Source organism: Gadus morhua, chromosome 5 (genome assembly GCF_902167405.1).
Source record: "Gadus morhua chromosome 5, gadMor3.0, whole genome shotgun sequence".
NCBI lineage: Eukaryota > Metazoa > Chordata > Actinopteri > Gadiformes > Gadidae > Gadus > Gadus morhua.
In genome coordinates, this window is record NC_044052.1 from 6,512,753 (window position 1) to 6,534,092 (window position 21,340).

Sequence of the window (21,340 nt, forward strand, 5' to 3'; positions counted from 1 at the left end):
ACATATTTGATCATAAATATACCCCTATCCTACTAGCACTACACAATTCTTTAAGTGTGTGCAGGTCTGTTGCGTGAGCAGCCAAACCTTTGCCAGACGGGAGAAAGCTTGAAAATCATAATGGTTATTAGAACTGTTGGGAGACTGTTCCATTGTTTTATCCCTACAAAAGAGAAGGACGACTTTCCAAATGTGGTTTTGCCTTGTGGGATTCTGCATTTTCCCCTAATTGTTGACCTGGTTGCTCGTGCTGAGAATTCTGAGCTCAGTGTCACAAAGCTCCCTAAGGGAGCATTCAAGCATTCAAAATTAAGTGGATTGTGTTTATCCAGGATTTTGCAGTGGTGATATTGACAAGTTTTTTTCATGGATTTTAAGAGCGTTTTTATATAATGATTCAAGTGGTCTCAAGGTTGTTTTACCTGCTTGAGACCAACTTGTCATACAGTAGGACATTTTTGAAAAATCATAGCATTCAGATAGGTGTTTGATGCCTCAAATGTAAGAGAGTTTCTTATGAATCGATAGTTTGCCAGATTAAATTTGACTGTGCTACTCAACCTTTTTATGTGCTTTTTGAAATGTAGGGTTGGATCAAGAGTGACGCCTTAGTAGTTAAATTCTTCAATTTTTTTTATTTTTTGTCCATTAACATTAATGTCAGGACAATCTTTACATTTGCACCTATTTGAAAAGTACATTGTAACAGTCTTTCCAACATTAAGTGTATGATTTGAGTCAATAAGCCATTTAGCAACATTTTCCATTTCCTTAGTCAATTTAGAAGCAACATCTGAGGCATTTTTTCCATGGGTGTACAACAAAGTGTCATCAGCATACATCATAAGTTCAACATTATTACAAACGGATGGAAGGTCATTTATGTATATACTGAAGAGCAACGGTCCTAAAATTGAGCCTTGTGGCACTCCCATGGTGCAGTTTTTCAGGGTTGATAACTTGTTATTTATTCAAACACATTGTTGTCGGCTAGCTAGGTATGATTTAATCCAGTTCTGTGTAGATAGCAATTTTATAGTTGGCCAGTTTATTGAGTAATATAGTATGGCTTACTGTGTTGAAAGCCTTTCATAGATCAAGGAAGACTGCTCCTACTACTCCTCCCCTATCTAGATTGGCTTTCAACACTTCAAGGAAGTAGCAGCAGGCAGTTTCAGTAGAAGGTTTTTCCCTGAAGCCAAATTGCATGGGGTGTAACAGAGCCTTGGAATCAAGGTGTGCAATTAATTGTTCTGCTACAACCTTTGCAATTACTTTTGAGATAGCAGGGAGTATGCTTATTGGTCTAGTTGCGTACCTCCTCTTTTCCTCCAGATTTGTATACAAGGGTTATTATAGCCAGTTTTAAGGCACTGGGGAAAGTGCTCTCATCTATACACTTATTTATTAATTGAGTTATAGGAGAAGTGATTGTTTCTTTATTTTTTTTTTATTAGCGCTGTGTCAAGTCCATATATGTCCTTAGCTTTACTGTTTGAAAGGGTAGTGATACATTTATCAACCTTTGTGCCATTTGTCTGTGTCAGAGTAAAGGAGGAAGTTGGTTTTTTTTTATACAAGGAGGAAGGTGTTTTTTTTTATAAAATGTTGCCCCAAGTCCACTACAGAATCTAGGAGATAATTGTTAAAAATGAGTTGCCACCGCAGGATTGTCATTTACAATAATACAATTTATTTTCAACTGTATGCTACCACTCTTGGGTTTTTCCTCCCCAAGAAGTTGATCAATACTTTTCCACAATATTTTACTGTTCCATTTTGCTTCTCTAATGATTTCAAGAAAGAAATGTGCTTTAGCCTTCCTAAGTTGCATTATGACTTTATTTCTCAGACCTTTGTAGGTTAAACGATCAGTATCCAGTCCAGATTTGAAGGCTTTTTTCAAAGAGGCATCTTTTTTTTTCATTAAGTCCCACAGAGTACTATTAAACCAAGGCAAACACCGTTTAGCATTAGGCTTCTGGGTCTTTGTCTTGGTATACTTCCCAATAATCTGTCCGAAAGCTGACATTAGATCATCACATGTCTGGTCACAGGATTTATCTGCAACAGTGTTGTTCCAATTAGTTTGCTTTATTTCATTTTATTTCCATTAGCATTTGAAACTTTCTTAGGGATGAAAGGGAGTTTAGAGTTCTTTCCCATTTGATTTTTATTTCTATATCTTGTCTTTGGCAGCTTTCGAGCAGATAATGTCAGCTTGTGATCTAAGAGACCAGTGATTAAGCTGTAAGTTTTTGTTATTCTGTCTGCTTTATTTGTAAAAAATCCAGTCCAGTAGTGTTTGTGAAGATTTTGTTATTCTTGTAGGTTTATTTATCATTTGTGTCATCTGAAATGTTTTGTTGATGTCGTTAAGTTTCTTTCTCCGTACTTTGTCTAACCAGTTCAAATTGAAGTCTCCCATTAGAAGAATTTCTTTACCATCATGTTTTTTTAGAATGCCAGATAAGGAATCAAAGAAATCATTTGTAGCAGTAGGTGGTCGGTAGACTGTAAAAACAATAAATTACATTTGAGGAGAGAGCGCAATTGTAACACCGAGGTACTCCAGGCTATTTTCATCTATGTCAACCTGTTTGCTTTGAATGCTGTCTTTGACATAAATAAGAACCCGGCCCCTTTGCCTCTTCCTCTGACTCGTCTGTATACTTTATAGCCCGGGACATTAAATACAGCTAAAGAGGTGGTAGGAGTTAACCAAGTTTCTGTATGACACAGATAATCAAGGTTTGAGTCTGTAAGTAAATGTTCAGAGTTGTTCCATCTTTGAAACAACGCTCCGTACGTTTAAATGTCAGCCGAACATCCCTTTCGGTTTTGTATTCGGGTTCCACAATACGCTCGTGTGTGTGGGGCTAAACATAAAACCTCTGTTTCAACTCTCTCGCCTGCGCATGACATTTTCTTCCACGCAGAGCCTCAAGGGGCAGAACACAGCAATACGGTAACGCTCCAGTGCTTACCTGCATCATTCACTACAATGGAAGCTGCTCCCGTGGCAACGTCTGGGGCCTGGAACACACACGCTGAACCCCACCAGGTTGGAAATCAGAGAAAAGGAAATGGAAACGGCAGCAGGATCAGGGGGTTGGAAGAGAAAGTCTTAGATGGTCATTATGGAAGGGAATGGATTTGAGTATTTTGTTTATTGATACTGAGAGTTCCTTCAAAATGAGAGAAACATCTCTCTGTTTGAAGGGAAATGTAGACGTGTGGCTCGTGTGAATATATGTAGAGTCAAGCTACAACACGATATAACAATTTGTGAGTGTGGTTCTGATGTTTTTTCGTGGCAAAGATGTTTTTTCAAGGACTGCGACCGGATTCCTTGTATATTCTGTGAAATATTTGTTTGCATTCGTTGAGTTTGAAATGACCTTAACTTTATTTTCGTTGTACCTGAACACTTACTAAACTAAATAAAAAAAATAAAAATCTACAAAAAAAAGGCGATACAACATTTTTTCAAACACCTCTTTTTTACCTGTGTTAACACCGTTGTCCTTGAAATTCTGGATGTAGCTGTCTCCAAAGAAATCTTTGCCAACCTACAAACAGCACCACACAAAGGAACGAATGCAGAATGATTAAAAGACAGCGCGGGTCAAGCGGGGTCAGACTCGGTTAGCGGCAACTTCTGAAGAGTGGAGCGCCGAACCTCGAATGGGATGGATTTTCTGCTGTGTACCCCGCTGGCATCCTGGCATCATGCCGCCTGCCCGCCGCCGCCGCCACGTATGTGCAACAGCGAACACAACGAGCGTCAACACACACACACAAACACACACACACACACACGTGCACGCATACACACACAAACGACCATCTGCGCCAAGCCTCGGAGACTCCACGACCCCACCTTGCCGCCTCTTCATGTCCACCTCTCTCCTCCCGTTATCCCCACCCCCCGCCCCCCGTTCTTTCTGGCTTGTGCGCAGGGTATGTCCGCATGTAAATCCGGATGGGGGGGGGGGGGGTGGGGGTACCATGAAGAAGGTCCCCACCTTGCCCGTAGGCGCCTGTTTCGAACCCACGCTTTCCCAAAAACACGGAAAAAACTTTTACAAAATGGTGCCAAAACGCTTGCACTCTCGCTGCCTATGTTGCAGGGTTGGGCTCGTAGTGGGGCTGATGGGCCCTTTTCCTTTGAAGAGCGACCTTCCCTCTTGGATGTTTTCTGGACTATTTTTGGGTTCTCCCAATACCCAGAAAGCTCCTCCCTCCCTCATTGGGCCACTATCGATCGGGCCTCTTTGTTCTGACATGGGTGGGGCCCTAGTGCTTTGGCGCTGGGGTCGGGAGGCCGTTGTCTTACCTTCTGATTGGAGGGATGGGATTGCCGTCGTATGGGAATATGCTGTTTTTGAGGCGGGCGAGCGTGGGTGGTTGCATGCGAGCGCTATGGTGGTGATCAATAGAAACGGGATGCGAGTGATTGTGGTGGATGTTGATGTTGACTTGTGGAGGAGTTGCGATCCGTCTGTCAAGTCGTTAACTCAACAGATGACCGGAGGATATTTGCTGGGGCTGCAAGTTTACGTTCAGCTTTTTGTAAAGGTCACACACAAGGTGGATGAAGAATACAAGGCAAAAATACATTCTTTGGGAAAAATTAGGAAACACGAATTGAAGGTATACCACCAATATGTTAATGCCCGCTCAAATACCCACATAGGCACAACAGTAGTATACGAGCGGTCAAAAGACCATTGTGGTCAATGGTTTGGTACCTTGCCGACCATGGCAGTCCTGGCACCTAGCTTGGCGGCCTGTATGCACTGGTTGGCCCCTTTTCCTCCAAAGCCAGTGAAGAACCTGTGGCCATGGATGGTTTCGCCCGCCTTGGGTAGCCTTGGAGCCTGACTGGGAACAAACACGACACCTTCAGTGGTTTTTCAGGAGTTGTTTGTCACAATGCTAAGTGAATCACACCTATTGGTTTGAAGAACAGACGTTTGAATCTTGGAACTTTCTATGGCCCATAAAGTCTGTTTGTTTACACCGAGAAAGTATCATGGATATTTTGCAAGCTTCAAGAAGTCTGTATTGGTGAGTTTCCAAGTGCTAATGATGCAAGCAGCATGACCCAGAGCTGTTTCAACACAACACTGCCAGCACCAGTAAATGCCTGACTCATCGGGTGGGGTGGAAGTCCTGCCCATTCCTTCAGGGCAGCCGTGCCACAGGTGGGGGCCGAGGGACAGCTGTCCATTTGATGATCCCTCCAATCAGTAGTATGGAAGTGACTAATGTGAGATTTGGTACGTGAGTTTGATGCCCTAAAATGCTGTGGTCTGGCCTCTGGACTGCTTAGAAATCTGCACCAAATTTTACGCAACACTCAGAATTCCGATTTAACAACGTGCCTAAAAAAAAGCCACGATCTTTGCAAACAATTCTAACTGTGCACCGCACTATCTAAGGCCATGGGTGTGTAAACACAAAATCTAAATTCAGTCAAAGATAGTCAGTCAATGCTAGCCAGGGCAGTATATGCACTAACTTTGGTTGGTTAAAACAAAGATACAGCTGTGCGAGATGTTAAACACTCTTCTGCTATAAAGGATGTCGATTGATGTCCAACTGCCCTATTCGTGAGCCCATCTACCCATCGGGAGGGGTCGAGTTCAACAGAAATCATGGCTGAGTAGATAATTTCAACAATTAACCTGGTGTCTTAACAAACGGGCCAAAGTTTATTTATACCCTGAGTGTGTGTTACCGTAAACTTCCTGAATAGGATGGATTCCAGTAAGTTACACACTGATGTCAAACCCGATTATGATAGCGGTACTTTAAATACAAGCATAAACACGAGCATACACATTAAGTGAGAGCCAGTATGACTAAAGACAAGTCACACACGCGCACACACACACACACACACACACACACACACACACACACGCTTCACAGGTAATTTATTTGATGCCACTTGACACTACGACTTCAGTTTTCTTACAGTACACACACCTTCTATTCACTGAAGACGATCGGCTTTGAACTATTCAAAACAGGATGACTGACAGGTGAAATCCATCCATTTTGAACTCAATGGATACACCCCACCCACGGCAAGTTAGACACACAGACTATTGTTGTCTGTCCCGAGTTTGCTGCCCAGATGGAAGCGCTATGCACTGAAACCTCAACTTCCCCTGGCTCATCTCCCACGCAACGCAAGGGCCGGAAACAGGTGTTGCTGTGAGGTGAAATGTTTGCTTTTGTCACGTTTACCTCCATTCTGCCGTGTTGTTTTCTGAGATATTCCTCCTCTGCTGGTGAGCAACAGAGGGAGCAGATCACAGAGTGTAAGAACTTTGACACGTGTGGTGGTGGTGGTTTGGTCTCTAAACGACATTAAATGCTGAATTTGTTTTTGTGTTCCAGATGATTAAGGTACATTCTGTGCCAAATCAAAATAGAAATGATGCCATGAGTCATTTTGGTTGGTACTTAAATGATTATGTGCATGTGTGTATCAATGTTCAAGAAAGATGCAGTCAGTATCCAAATAAAAATACGATTCTCAGAAGCTAAAACCATGCTTTGTCAACGTGAACTCAATGACACAAGTCTAAGTGAAGCTTTTTTCAAATGCTCTTCTTCATATTCTGACATATTCTGAATTATCGACATTAAACTAAGAATGTCAGATAAAAAGAAAAATAGAAATCCAATAGAAACAGCTGCTTGAGGGTCAGATGGATACATATGAAAAATCTGAAGCATAAGGAATCACACACAGACACACACACAAGTGTTAAAAATAAGTCCAAAAGACGGTGCAGTGTCAAATTCTCTTTTTTTTCATATTATTCAAGCCCCTGCCGTAACTATTAACAGAAATCCGTCTGACACAAGATTCCTTCATTATTTTTCAATGTTATATTTAAACCTGTGCTGGGTAACGTTCTCAGGGCAGCCATCAGTTTTGCTCAGAATTCCAAGCTTCTTTCCTCCCAGACCAAATTGATTTAGAGTTTATTGAGTCGCGGTTGAATGGGTTGAACTCTCTTGTCACTCATAATTTCATTGTTTCTTCAATAAGTTGGACCAAAAGTGAATTTACGCTGTAAATTTCATACTGCACTTAAAATGTTTGGATAATATTTTTTAATTGTTGACACATTTTGTTATTGTTTTCTGTTCTAATTAAACACGTCTCTGGAAGTATACATTGCTTTGGTTTTGTTGTTGTTTTATTTATTGTTATCATCATCATGAATGGAATTCTAAATACCAAAGGTTAGTTACTGTGATGATAAGTCAGGGGATGGTTAACTAAAACAACCCTTATATGGGCATGGAAATCAATTCTGTTTCCTTAAGTGTCTCATATATGGAAACAATTGTTCAAACTATTCATTGAATAGCCCACGCCTCCCACCTACCACACTATTCACATACCCAACATGTGTGTATATTGTTACCATAGCTAGGGATAGTAATATTTATGCACTTAGTTGATTGACTTTTCTTTAGATGAAAGTTATTGATTCTTGGTCACATTTTCAAAATATTAGTCACCGGACCTCCACAGGAACTATTTAATTTTAGTAGTGATTGCGGTCACCGATGAGGAAATAACAGTGTGATGTTTAATTTTGCCCATGTAATTCTTCCACAAATCTGGATTTGCGGAATTTTGCAAAGCATCGTACAGAACAAAAGTTGTACACATGGCGATAAATTACTGTTACACCGTGGTAGAAAGATGCTGTCATTGTTGCCTATTATGGATGACAAACAGGCTGTCCTATAAGCCTGTATCATTCGTCACCTGCATCACAATCTGTAACCCCCCCACCCACCATAACTTTGTGCACCCGCAAATTGTACTCTAAGGCCAAACACACATGGGCACCAACATGACTCATGAGGCTGAGGCAGCAGGGGGCGCTGTCTGGCTTTGCCTATTGGAGGGAGAGGGCGCAGGAGGGAGGGAGAGGGCGGGGAGGGAGGGAGAGACATTTGTGCAATACAGACAGGAGACAATTAAACATAAGCCTCTTACTATCAAACATATCCTGGGTGAAAATGCAGAAATAAATCCACGTGAAGATATGCATCGTGTCTGTTGAGCAGACACAGAAAAGAGAAATAAGTGCAGGACGGAATGAGTACGAGTTTGCATACAAACAGAAAGAGTGTGCGTGCGTGGCTGAGGATTTGTGTGTGCATGCGCGCACGTGTGTGTAAAGCAAACATTTGTAGGGACAGAACTTTGTTGTATGGGTAAGGCACTTACCACTGAAGCAGCCACTGAAACATTTGTACTTCGGGACTTCAGACATTAAAGTCATGCGTATCACTTTGAATGATCATGCGATTTATTCTAAGTACCTTCAGCTATGCACCCATTACTTCATCCTATCCAACTTCCGAGCAAAAACAAGCTGTTTCCTGTTAGCATATTAGGGTCATAATTGACAACTTCTGCCCTTCAAAGTAAAAACAATCTCAACGTGAACTGCTAATGAGGAGCCCAATAAATACAACAAAACAGTTTGGGAGTTAGTACCTTTCTTATTATGATATTTTTTAGTGGGTAGATTGTGACCTAGAATAATCAATTTGGGGTTAGGGTTAAAAAAGAAAAAAACTATTTTACAGTATCCTGAATGATAAATATTAATTTCAACTCAACAGCTTGTTTACATTGTGTTTGTAGTTGCAATTGTGTCATTCAACATAAACTGCTTAGTAATGGATTCTTTTGAAGTCATTCATTGTACTTAAGAGTTAATGAATAATAGCTTGTGGGAAAAGATTATGTCTGGCTTTGCAGATCTCGTCTGACGGCGATTATGTAATTGCTGACATTTTCGCAAACAGTTATTGCGTGTGATTATCTCATTCGACTTTAGCATCACATATCAATATATATATTTTTTTTTTTAGGGTGTGTATGTGATGTTATCTGGATGTGTGGTTGGCACATATAAGTGACACAGTGATGATTGCATTTGAATTTCACAATATCTCAAAAGGTTGCAGGAGCAAGATGCATAGAGTTGCCTTTTTGGGGTGGTGGGGGAGAGGTGAGGTAGGCTATTTGGGGATATCTTGGGTCAGCCGTTAAAATACTATTACCTGGAAAGAAGTAACAATGTCTTAGACCTTGTGACAGTATAGAGGAGCCAGTGGAATTAGCCACGTTTAAAACCACTTCCTCTATCCCTGTGTGGACAGGATTAGGCCTTGGTGGAAAAACCCTTCAGTCCTTATTCAACATTTTCCGAAAGCTTAAAAAATGATGCTGGTAGTGTCGGTATTTAAGAATGAAAAAGGCAGATGGAACAAGATGTTCACAAGAAACCATATCGCCATATACGATTGAGTGATATGGTGGGTTAGGTTAAACCACCATAAAGAAAGAAATCATTGTATCTAGGACCTTGTGTGGTAATGAAAAGTTGCCCAATGTGCTCCTTCCTGGGTAGCCTACCTGAGGAAGCAGAGGAGTTTCCTGAAGCCAGATTTAGCTGATGATAGTAAACCACATGGTCAAAAAAAAAAAAAAAAAAAACAGCAAGGAGAATCATCTGAACACCCACAGCTGAAGAAGACAAATCCTTGTAGGACGGTTGGACGGGCAACACTTACCTCACCAAGTCAGTCATGCAGGAGCCCACCACTGCCACGTCAAAGCCTTCTTCAGTCATGATCAAATCTAAAGAACAGATTTCATTTATTTAATTATCAAATAAGTTTGCTCAGCAAAAATGTAAATAATATTTTAAGACGACAGGATCACATTTGATTATTGTGTTTCTGTTCTGAACGTTGCTTTTTTTGCCTTAACGTGACCCAGAATCCTTTCTCAGTAAGGAAAAGGGTCTAATCAAGGTCTAAAATGAACAAGCAGAACAAACTGACTAACTCTGAAGCGGTTTCCTAAGAACTTCCAAGGCACGAACACACACACACTTACACACCCATACACACACACACCCACACACCAGACACACAAACACATATTATTTAGCTCCCACATTACTATGGGCTTGACTGAAACACGCAAGTAGGTAAAAATAGAGCATTCATAGCCGGCTTATTGGACAGTTTCCAATCGTAACAGGGGTGATTATTTCAACGCCACGTGAAAAGAACACAGCCCAGCAAGATCTTAATTAAGTCAATCCTCAGCTTGTATCGGCGCTAATGCTAGTGTGTTAATCTCTTCAAATCTCTTCCTCGGCAGCAGAAGACTTGGAAAGCCTGGCCGCTGGCTGTAGGATGGCTCAATTCTCTCTCCCACATCTCCCAGCAAATTGTCTTCACATCTAGCCCCCGAACACTCCCCACTTCCAATGCGGTAGATTAAAATTAGATCTGCCGTCTCCAACCGTTGAAGCAAGAGACCACTCCTCACATTCAGAATATAGGAGGCATCAGTGTCTGATGAACCCAGGAAAGAAACAATGCTGTAAAGTTTGAAAAATAAGCAGTACACACAATGTACAAGTTAATTTGGTATTTCTTTGATATTAAATAATGAAAGCCGTTTTTGGTATTCTACCTGATCAATGCTGCTCAAATTGGAATTTTGCTCACACATGGGACTGTGTGTGTGTGTGTGTGTGTGTGTGTGTGTGTGTGTGTGTGTGTGTGTGTGTGTGTGTGTGTGTGTGTGTGTGTGTGTGTGTGTGTGTGTGTGTGTGTGTGTGTGTGTGTGTGTGTGTCATTTAATTAGCTTATATCAAGAATTGAAGGGCACAAAATCGGAAACAAATGTTTTTGTTAATTAATTATATTCTTCTTCAACAATTTACAGATTAACAGCTCAACTAAGGAAACACTGGGTATTGTTTTTACATATAGCATTGGAGAAATTCTCTCAAGACAAAGCCATCCTGCTACCAAGCACATCCCTATATTTCCTATATTATATCACTATAATAGCAATAAGGCTGAATGGCAGAATCACAGAGCAAGCTCTGCTATTAAGCCTTCGTTGGTGTAATATTCAAACAATGAATATAATGTTTCCATCATGAAGGGTATCACATTTTAATGCTATTTTTTGTTTTATTGACTTGAATGCAAAGTAAGCCAACTGGTTTACTAATATATGCTAAATTAATTAAATTCCTATACCCCCCCCCCCAACTTTGTTTAATACAATATGACATATGGGATCTTAAAAATATATATTTTTAAAGTAGCCAATACTTTTATAAATAAATAGGGCACACATGCAAATATGCTATCAAGGTTGCCTGTGTCGCTATTGTTGTCTTAAGACAGACAGGTGTTATTGAAAATGACTTAAATACTGTAGGAGGGGTTACGGAGCTGAAGTTAGCTCCCTAGTCGCAGTGATGTGCGAACAGGAAATTATCCAATTTTTCCGAACATAGTTTTCTGTGACATGTTTATTGATAAAAAAAAATGCATTCGTAATTCATTCTTTTATGCCATACAGCCCCCAGTATATGATTCAGTCTAGCCAGAAAGTTTTTTCCCACTCAGAACCGATCTCAGAAATAGCGGAACGGCCGATTTCAGGCCAGCCTTTCACAGGTTAAATCACCTTGGGCCACCCCAAATCCCGCCTGCTGTATACTAAGCAGGACACATACGATCTGTTTATTCATTTTAAACAATTCAAGAATTGTCAGCTGACACTCTGGTCTCAATAAGAAAATTGACAACATGATTTAGAGTTCGTAGTGAACAGGGGGCCCAAGTTAGTTTAACCAATGAAAGGCTGTCCTGAAATAGGATGGAAATGCTTTTCTGAGATTGGTTCTGAGTGGGAAAATCATACTGTTCTGATACTGAGGGACACTTCGTGAGGTGTTCAGTATGTTTCAACATTGACATGGGTGGCCCAAAGTGAACAAGGCTCTGAATCATGCTGTGACCTTTCTCATTAAGACCTGAGCGTCAGCCGTTATTTTTCTAGGTGTTTGATGCACAAAAGGAGCTGGCTTTTCAGCAGTCTATGACTATGGAACGAAGTTGGGCCAGGTTTTGAAAAGCATAAACAGAGAGTCTATGTTTGGTATGTTCTGGGTGGCCCAAGGTGATTTAACCCATGGAAAGCGTGCCTGAAATAGCCCGTACAGACAATTATTTTCAGTTCTGAGTGGCAAAAAACATTCGGGCCAGACTGAATCCTATACTGTGGGCTATATGGCATATCACAGAATACAGTACATATTATAAATAAGTATGACCAGTTTGTCATTTAAAAATGTTCGAAAAATGTACTCGTTTCCTGATCGCACATCATTAGCCTCAATTAGGGCGCTACGAAACGGGAGCTAACTTCAGCTTCGTGGCTTTCATGCCATCATACCATACAGTATGTCATGTAACGTTATAAATGATCAGTTACACAGTGGGAAAAATAAGACATTTACGCAGGCATAGGATGTCTTAAGTGAAAAAATGATCAATAAATACATGGGCTTGGGTGTTTCGTCTTTCTAAAACTAGGGTATGGTCCAAAGGTGAGACCACCGAGTCTCACGTCATAACAGAATCAATGAACAGCAAACGTTGGCCTTTCCGAAGATTTTAAAGTATGACAAGAAAAGTGTCATCCTGCAACCCCTAAAACATTAAAAACTATAACAGATTTTACCTTTAGAACCAACGATACGTTTTAAAATCGAATTAAACTCATATACCTGACACTCGCTGACACTTGACGAAGACGAGTTGAAGCAGATTGAGAAAAGGTGGTCAAAGTTTAAAAGAGCGGATGACAGCTGGCTGCCCGATCTGCTGCCGGGACCCGTTCTTTGATCAAATCAATCTATAGACCTAACGGTTGTTTTAAAATGTACGATAATATTGCATACAACTAATAAGAGAGATCCGGAGACTCTACATTAAGAATTAATTGTATTAACAGGTTAAGTATATTTTATATCAACAGGCATCGCTAAAGTAGTCACTATCTCCACCAAGGTCCAGTTTAAGGACCCAAACAAAATGTCCCGGAAGTTTTGAGAGAATGAAGTAAACATTGGAGTTTAGTCTTAAATTATACTCGCCATAATCTATTAACAGCATTTACAGGTAAAATAACGAATAGTAGTTCTTGTATTTTATACAATTTGATGTATTCGAGAAAACGATGCGTTTGACAGTCATAACGTTTTATGTTTGTACCGTTTTCAAGCTAATGAGAGCTAACTTTGACAGTGAATATCACATAATTTACCAGTATATCATACCGTTTAGTGGTTACACTGAATTAATCTTTGTAATAAAGGGAAAGAAAATAATGAAATAGTAATTAGTCGACGTACACACACAAATACATGAATGAATTGTGTTATTGTAATAGGTGTAAGTATTACTGCTCATGCCTGGAAGTTAACATGTATATGGTTTTGTGTCTTATAGATTATTGTCGAAAATGAACAATATGTCCCCGGAGGTTGCACTGCATCGTATCTCGCCAGAGCTGAGACCACTGCTGTGCAGTGTGGTGAGGAACGGGCGCGTGGGACTCGACGCGACCAATTTCCTCCGAGTCACAGATCTGAAGACAGGGTGAGCTTTGGGACTTAATGAAACACAGTTACTATAACGCGTGTGTGTGTGTGTGTGTGTGTGTGTGTGTGTGTGTGTGTGTGTGTGTGTGTGTGTGTGTGTGTGTGTGTGTGTGTGTGTGTGTACAGTATATGTATATTTTGTATATATATCGGTGTGTGGGATATATCTGTGTATATGTATATTTATATGTAGGGGGGCTTGTTTGTGTGATAGTCTACAGACAGGGTCACTCTGTACTATACATTCAACAATTATTTATTTAACACTAACACACTGATCACAGTCACTGCATATGGCAGAGCTGACATTTCACTACAGGCTATCCTTCGTGGTTCTAAAAGTTCAAGGGCCTTTTGGTAATTGCACTCTGTTACAGGTGGACCATTTATGCTTATTTTCATGCAGGTTGTCAGGCCGCAAGTCTGTCTTGAGCTATACATGGAGAGTGAATGAAGTTTAGATTATTTTATACTTTTGTATAACATTTACAATAAAAATAAATAAATAAGGCGATATATATGTCTCACTTTTGGAGGGACTGCTGTAAATAAAGTTTCTGATTTTAAATCCATTGTTATTATTAATGCGTTGTCCTAAGGAATAGTCTCTAATATATACTTTTTATATAATATATTATAATTCTTCTGTTATTCAATTCCTCTCCTAGATGCACCACTCTGACCCCTGGTCCGTGCTGTGACCGCTTCAAGCTTCACATACCCTACGCTGGGGAGACCTTGAAATGTAAGTACCAAACACCCTCAACTATGAATATTCAGTTTAGTTTTAAACAAATCTGACATAGTTAAATAACGTCTGAACAAACAACATTGTCCAAGGATCCAAATGTCATTCATATCCATTTATTGGACTCAGAGCCAATGTGTATGGTATGCGAAATGTTTCTCTAAGGAAGGACTCATTACTTACTTTCAATACCTTAATCTAAAGGGTTTTTGTGACCCAGTGAAAGAATCAATAAAATAGAATTTGACCTTGCAAATGTTCCACAATCATTATTCCACAGTGAGGTAGGGATTACCATAGACTTTGTCTTTAGGTACAAATATGTACCTAAAGAATGTCCATTCAGACAGATTTTTGTGATCTATTATATTTCAATGCTTTATTATTTGAAGAAACATTAATGATAATGATACTACTACTAATAATAATAAGATTAATGATAATAATATTAGTATTACTATTGTATTTGTTGCCTTCATAGCTGATCTGATTTATTGGATAAAAAGATTATATTTCCCGCAAAGTATGTAACGTATGTGGACGCAGTAGTGCCATTTGTAAAAAGTATTGCATTCTACTATATTGAAAACTTTAATTTCATTATTTAACAAGCCATTTACAAATGCAGCTTTTTTTAATTATAATTATATAATAATATACTTAAATTACCATATACTGAATGTATTCAAGTTTGTCAGACACCCAAGATCTAATAAGTTTTCTTCATGAAATTGTAATATTATTGGCATTTATTTATTGTATAAACATTTCATTGTAAGAACTTCCGATATAAATATCTGTTTGTCTTTCGGAAAAATTAATTACTTAATTACTTAACAATATAAAATAGATTTAGCATTGTAGCATAACTGCATTGAACCTCCATGAATGGAAAGTTGCATAAACTTTATAGTTTGCAACACTGGAAATTACTGGAATGGTTTCTCATTTGGTATCAAGATCCTACATCTAAGCCCTCCTTGAGTAGCTTGCCTCCCTAAACGAACAGTTGGCATCGCTAGAAGTTGTGTGAAGTGATGATTACGCCGGCTGAGGATGATTTTAATTTGGATTTCCTGGCACTATGGTGACTCATGAGAGCCATTAAAAAACAACAACAACAACAAACCACACAAACACACACACAGATACACGTTCATACGGAGATTGTTCTTTCTCTCTTTTAACACAATGGTTTCCCACTTTGTCATTATTCCGCAAAGTATTTCCCATGTTTTCAGAATATTCATTAGGCTACCTGCAGTCAGTTTTTGTTTGAGGGATACCTGATCCCACCCTGATCTAATGAGTTAAATAAAGCCAGCAGCGGGCACTGCCAACTGTGCCTGCCACACGCTTTATCACCCACTTTAAAAGGAATTGAAGTGGGTGATTAGCACTGGAAACAGTCCTTCATAGCGGATCAATTGCTTTTACAAGTCATCTTCCGGTTGCTTCCGAACATGTTAAATTAAAAGCGTATGAAATTCTCTGAAAAACCCATTGTGACCAGTGCTATCACAGAATTCTGTCGACCCAAAATAGCCTTTTTTTTAATACCTAATAAGTTGTAGTGCCTATTGAAATTCATGCTTCTTAAAATCTTGTGTTACACAAGTATAGACTGGGGGCTACACACCTATTCGGCGTCTAGCAAATACAATCCAGACAAGGAGAGGGCAGCAGAAGGGCGGTAGCGAGCTTTGCATCAACACTAATGCGGCTTTCTGTATTTTATCTCGATAAGCCACTGGCAGTCTCGCATGCCGTGTAGCTCAGCCTGTGAAGTTGTTTTACCAGTTGATGTGCTTTCCTGTGCTTTGGCCTGAGGAAGAGTGTTTGTTTAGTCAAGGATGCAGAGCCTTGGGCCTCCTGCCAGTGTCTGGACCTGCCCACCGAGAGCATGCCACAGCACAGCAACACCACCACAAGTCACCCTCCCCCTGCGCCCTCCCCCCAACCCCCCAACCCCCCCACACCTCCACAGCACATTGTGTCATTATGACCCCGATAAGATGTTAACCTGAACTGGAATAGATTAGAATTGTTTTAGAACAGGTAAACATGGTTATCTCTGCCATCCAGAATTTTCAGAATTCTATTTTGATGTTTTGTTATTCTTCCTGAGAAATATAGTGCTGCTATATCACGCAAGTTAAACATGCGTTGAGCGAAGTTGACGCTGTGCTTCCCCCACAGCCTAGCCTCCCGGGTTGTTTCGTGGTGCCGGCCACCAGTCGGACCAGTGCGTGATTTAACTGATTTCCCGGCTCTTTGTAGCGGACCAGACTGCACATCCTTCCCTTCTCCTCTGCTTGACGCTCTGCCACTGGAAAAATACTGCCATATGTGTGTATGTTTGTCGCTTCTCGCTGCTTCTCACTGGCACAAAAAAGCAGAACAGAACAGCCGAGCCCAGACAGAAATAGACCGGTGTTCAGCTAATATCTGAACATTGTATGTCCCAGTCATGTTTTTCCTTGATGAGCCATTAACTGTACGTTATATGGTGCGCGATTTTGTCTCGTCCCAAAGCAGGCCCACTTATTCATGCCCTCCATCCCGTCGCTTCAGTTTCTTGTGTTTTGTTTGTCGTCTGGTGACAACTAAAGAGAACCAAACACTTGATTTCTACCCTCTCATTACATTGAACATAGTACATGTAATTGGACTTGGAAACTTCTTTGAGGCTGGCTTAATAGTAGATGTTGGGGTTTGGGCTGTGTTGCAAGAGGCCAGCTCTCTAAAAGATTCCCAGGTCTCCACATTGTTCATCAGAAACAGAACTTGATTTTCTACCCAGAAGCATAATGAAGTCCACATTATTTGAGGTCACTTAATTGTTGCTGTATTTTTATTTTCTGTCTATGCCTTTATTGCAGCAGTGCGATGAAATGTATGACTTTCTTTCTTTCAATGCCATGTGATTTCATGATGTTTAATTTCTTCTTCCAGGGGATATCATTTTTAACGCCCGGTATCCAGAACTACCGCCAGATTTTATTTTCGGGGAGGATGCCGAGTTTATACCCGAACCCTCAGAACTACCGGTGGGTCGCCTCTTCTTCTAACTTTTGCCTCATCCTTCATCCCCTCAGTGCCTGCTGTGTTCACCTTTGAAGGGTTAATAAGGCATGTGCAATTTCATTTTACAATATAATTGAATCATTATCATAAGTTCATTTTTTAACCCTTTCTTCTTTTCCATAAAAGCGAATACATGATCATTTTTTACATTTCCCACTTGGAAAGGCGGGTCTTTCTTCTTCTTTTATGCAATCCACTTTCCTCAGTCTTCTGCGTTGGGCAGATTTTCAAATTGCTGAACTGAACTCGTTGAGGCCAATGAGAGGAGGGAGTTCAAGTATTGCTCCATAATCGCTTGGCAAGGAAGCAAAGGGGCGCTCTGTTCACCAGAAGAAGTCACAGGTTGTACTGCAGTGAACAAAGGGAAATGTGGTAATAATTGACAGTTGAATATAATAAGAAGGGAGGCTTTGTTGTGGCGCCCTGTCCTATGTGGAGTCTAATATTACCATGCCCCGAGTGATGAGCACGGTAGCTTTAAGGCGGTTATTGCACAGTGTAGGCTCAGGCTCAGTGTTGACTTAACTTAATCACTTGTTTAGGACAGCGATGGTGGTAAGACGACTGTGAAACATGATATTGAGGTGTCATGACAAACGGAGAAACAAAGAGATCCGAGCCATTGTTTTGATTGTCCATATCGATTCCAGCTCGGACAGATTTCAGCTTTAGTAATATTTTTGGACAAAGGCAACCATCAAAGCTATAATATAGCAATGGTTTTCACAATTTCTCAGAATAAAGTAACACAAAAATTGTTAATAAGTATCTGTAGTATAATAGTATAAAATAATAGATATTTCTTCTTTCTGAGAAATATAACTTAAAACGTGAAAGTTAACCCCCCCCCCCCCCACACACAGCTGGTGCGACCCAGAGAGTGGGACTCCCAGGAACAACACTTCCTCCTCGCTGGTCGTCCCTGGGCTGAGGGGCGGGGGAGAAGCCCGGCCGGGCGCTGTTTGTTTTACCAAGATGTTGCACGGGCGACGGACAAAGCTCTGTGGCTGGTTCGATTAGGCCACTGCCACTCTGCTGTCCACAGGACTATTTTTACCCCAGCCTACCACGGAGAAGTTGAATTTCCCCGTCTGTGTCAGAGTCTGGGAGACGGGAGGCTAGTATTGCTCACTGTCTCATCATTCCAGCTGTGCCCATAAGGGGAAGTACCTGGGCTCAGCCGCCCCTCGGCTGTGCTGTGGTTCTGTTTGTTTTCTTTCTGCCCCCGTTTTCTCTTCTTTGAATAGTGGGCCTTCATTCTAACCCTTTCTTCTCCCTCTTTTGTACTCACTTTGACTAGTTACACATTTAAGAACATTAATTTATGCCCCCAACAATCTTCCCAGTGAGGTAAGGTAAACTGGTTAAGAGCGGTACACAATTAGCCAGTGGTAATAGTGTGCAGATTGTAGACCTTTTTTCATTTTTTTTTTTTCCTTGAGCTACCCTAATAAAACTTTTTCTTTCCTTTTTAACACCCTTTTTGGGGTTAAAATTAGGTGAAACAAACAAAAAATTGATTAGATTTTAAACGCTGTTTAAAAAAGCATCGAGGTGGCTTTGTGTGGTTACAGTTTCTCTCATAGCAGAAGCTATAGCTTTCGGGCTTTTTCTATCCAAAGGGGTTAACATTAGGCTAATTTTAGCTGCTCTCCCAATGCCTAGTAAAATTCCTCATGTCTCAGCAACATGTTCATCTTGTTTACAGCCAGCCAAGGGTATCATCAGCCCTCTCTCTTTCGCCATGTGTTGTTTTTGTGTTTTTTGCGCTGTCCAATCAAGGAACAGTCCTGCTGCCACTAGTTATTCCTGTGACTGCTCAAGACAAAGACCTATTTCCCTGTTTAAAAAAAAAAAAAATCGGCAATATCTAACTCATGGCAGAAATTAATGTGATATAATATCTTCATAGTTTAATTGAAAGAAATATATTTATTTAGACGTAAAGGCATGTGACAATTTATTTGGCAGCAAACCAAGTTGCTATTCATAAAGTATAATGATAGATGTTGAATTTCAAATCATGTAGAGGAGAGAAAAGGAAAAGGAGAGAAAAGATGAAGCCCTGTTTGGTTCTTCTGGAAGTACAACTCTAAGGTGATTAAACATACTTACTGTTAATAGCGTGCCCTGTGGTCAGGCACTAGGAAAGCCACGAGGAGCACAAATAACCTCTTTAAAAGCACAGACCTTCCATGAGCCATGGAATACAGCACACAGTTCCTCACAGCTCTATTGAGGGTCCACGTGGTACCGCTGCAGATGTCTCCGTGGGTTGAAGGCCCAGGGCCTACACACATAGGATTAATGAACATTAAGGCCCAATCCCATTTCTACCCCTAACCCCTTCCCCTTACCCCTCTCCCTTGTTGAAGGGATAAGGGGAAGTGGGGAAGGGGGAAGGGGTAAGAAATGGGATTGGGCCTAAGGCCCAATACCATTTCTTTCCCCTTACCCCTTCAAATCAAGGGGGAAGGGGTAAGGGGTAGAAATGGGATTGGGCCTAAGAGTGACTCGGACCGGCCTCCATGGCTCTGCTCAACCTCAGATCACTTTGAAATGTGTCGGGCTCCGCTTCAGTTGTTCGTGATTGGTCTCATAAAACGTGAGAAGCGGGAACAATTGCCACAGAAGAAAAAAAGTGCTAGTCAGGCAGCTTTATTTTGGGATGAGAAGGAGTCTTTGTCATTTTAAGGTTGGAAATAACCTCTTAAACGCCAGACGATGGCCCCTTTAACTTCAGCCGTCACTGTGGCCACACTTGTAGTCGTGTATCCTGAAGCTTTAATTGACCCAAGGAGACGACTGAAAAGCGACGTGGTGTATATATAAGGACAGCCCGGGGAATAGCATTCTGAAACACTTTAACAATCTTGTTTGTTTCCTGTTAGCTATGGGATGTGTGACATGGGCTTTACCGTCAGAGACTGTAAACTTTTCAGGCAAGAAGCCATTAAGATGAAGGGGATGGAGGGTTTGAAGGCCTGTGTGTGTGTGTGTGTGTGTGTGTGTGTGTGTGTGTGTGTGTGTGTGTGTGTGTGTGTGTGTGTGTGTGTGTGTGTGTGTGTGTGTGTGTGTTGTGTGTGAGATAAAGCCTAATTTGCATGTTCGGAGTGAATCATTTTGTGTGCTGTTCCATGTATTGGTAAGTGGGGTTTTGGAAGGTGGCAGTTACTTTGGTTGACGTCTGTGTTTCCTGTCTGAATAGATTGCTGACCCTATTTAGTTAGCAGTATTTCTCCCTATTAGTGTTACTATGCATGATCAGGTTCCATACATTCTTTTGGGGGTTATATTTGTCTTTATGCATACACATTCTTGACTCTTACTCAATCACAGGTGGGAGGTCAAATGAGGCTGCTTGGGGTTTTGGCTCCTTGAGTTTTTATCATGGCGATACGATCGTCAGCATGCCCACTCCCTTTTCCAAGCATAACATTCCGTCTGGCCAGACGGTCGATGCCATGGTCCGTAAGACTAGAACTAGCCCATTGTTTGACATGGTGAGCGAGGAAGGCTGGACGAGCCCATGAGCGTAGCTGCAGCTAGCAGCCAGGTGTGGGCTGGAAACTGACAGGTCAGGATAGGAGCCACTGGGAGGGGACTGGGAGCATGGGGGAGGAAAAGGCTGGGGCTGGGTGGAATGTGTTAGACGGTTTGCTAACTCTGCGATTGCATCACATCGACTCATTCATCGTTGCTCACTTTATCTTGTTGTTGGTTTTTGTTCCCCTTCTTTCCAATGTCTAGTAAAGAATGACTCACCCTTACATTAACAGGGTTTTGCCAATTACACTTTGACCTTTTGACCACATGGATTATTTTTTGGTGGGTTTAGCTACCAGAACCTTCTTATAAAGGTTATTGATAGGTAAAACGAGGCGAATACAACTATAAGTGCAGCTCATTAAAACCAAAGCACACTGTTTCCCCATTTTAACACTGAAACCTTTTTTTTTTT

General features: G+C 40.9%; 2 protein-coding genes across 7 annotated transcripts in view; one reads left to right on the forward strand and one right to left on the reverse strand.

Annotated features, from left to right (window-relative positions):
• Positions 1–12,758, reverse strand: part of rbks (ribokinase) — a 29,212-nt gene extending 16,454 nt beyond the window's left edge. The window contains exons 1-5 of one of the 5 annotated variants that reach the window (XM_030355771.1): positions 12,669–12,758; positions 9,634–9,700; positions 4,755–4,887; positions 3,509–3,572; positions 2,988–3,050 (exon numbers count right to left, since the gene is read on the reverse strand). In XM_030355771.1, coding sequence (XP_030211631.1) covers positions 2,988–3,050; positions 3,509–3,572; positions 4,755–4,887; positions 9,634–9,692 — 319 coding nt within the window. In that variant the 5' untranslated portion in view covers positions 9,693–9,700; positions 12,669–12,758. Of the gene's footprint in view, positions 1–2,987; positions 3,051–3,508; positions 3,573–4,754; positions 4,888–8,275; positions 8,410–9,475; positions 9,509–9,633; positions 9,701–12,668 lie in introns of those variants that run through there. The other 4 variants (XM_030355773.1, XM_030355775.1, XM_030355774.1 and 1 more) reach the window with 4 other exon arrangements.
• Positions 12,759–12,932: 174 nt separating this feature from the next.
• Positions 12,933–21,340, forward strand: part of babam2 (BRISC and BRCA1 A complex member 2) — a 57,190-nt gene continuing 48,782 nt past the window's right edge. For both annotated transcript variants that reach the window (XM_030355769.1, XM_030355770.1), the window contains exons 1-4: positions 12,933–13,062; positions 13,393–13,542; positions 14,213–14,289; positions 17,248–17,342. In XM_030355769.1, coding sequence (XP_030211629.1) covers positions 13,406–13,542; positions 14,213–14,289; positions 17,248–17,342 — 309 coding nt within the window. In that variant the 5' untranslated portion in view covers positions 12,933–13,062; positions 13,393–13,405. The remainder of the gene's footprint in view (positions 13,063–13,392; positions 13,543–14,212; positions 14,290–17,247; positions 17,343–21,340) is intronic.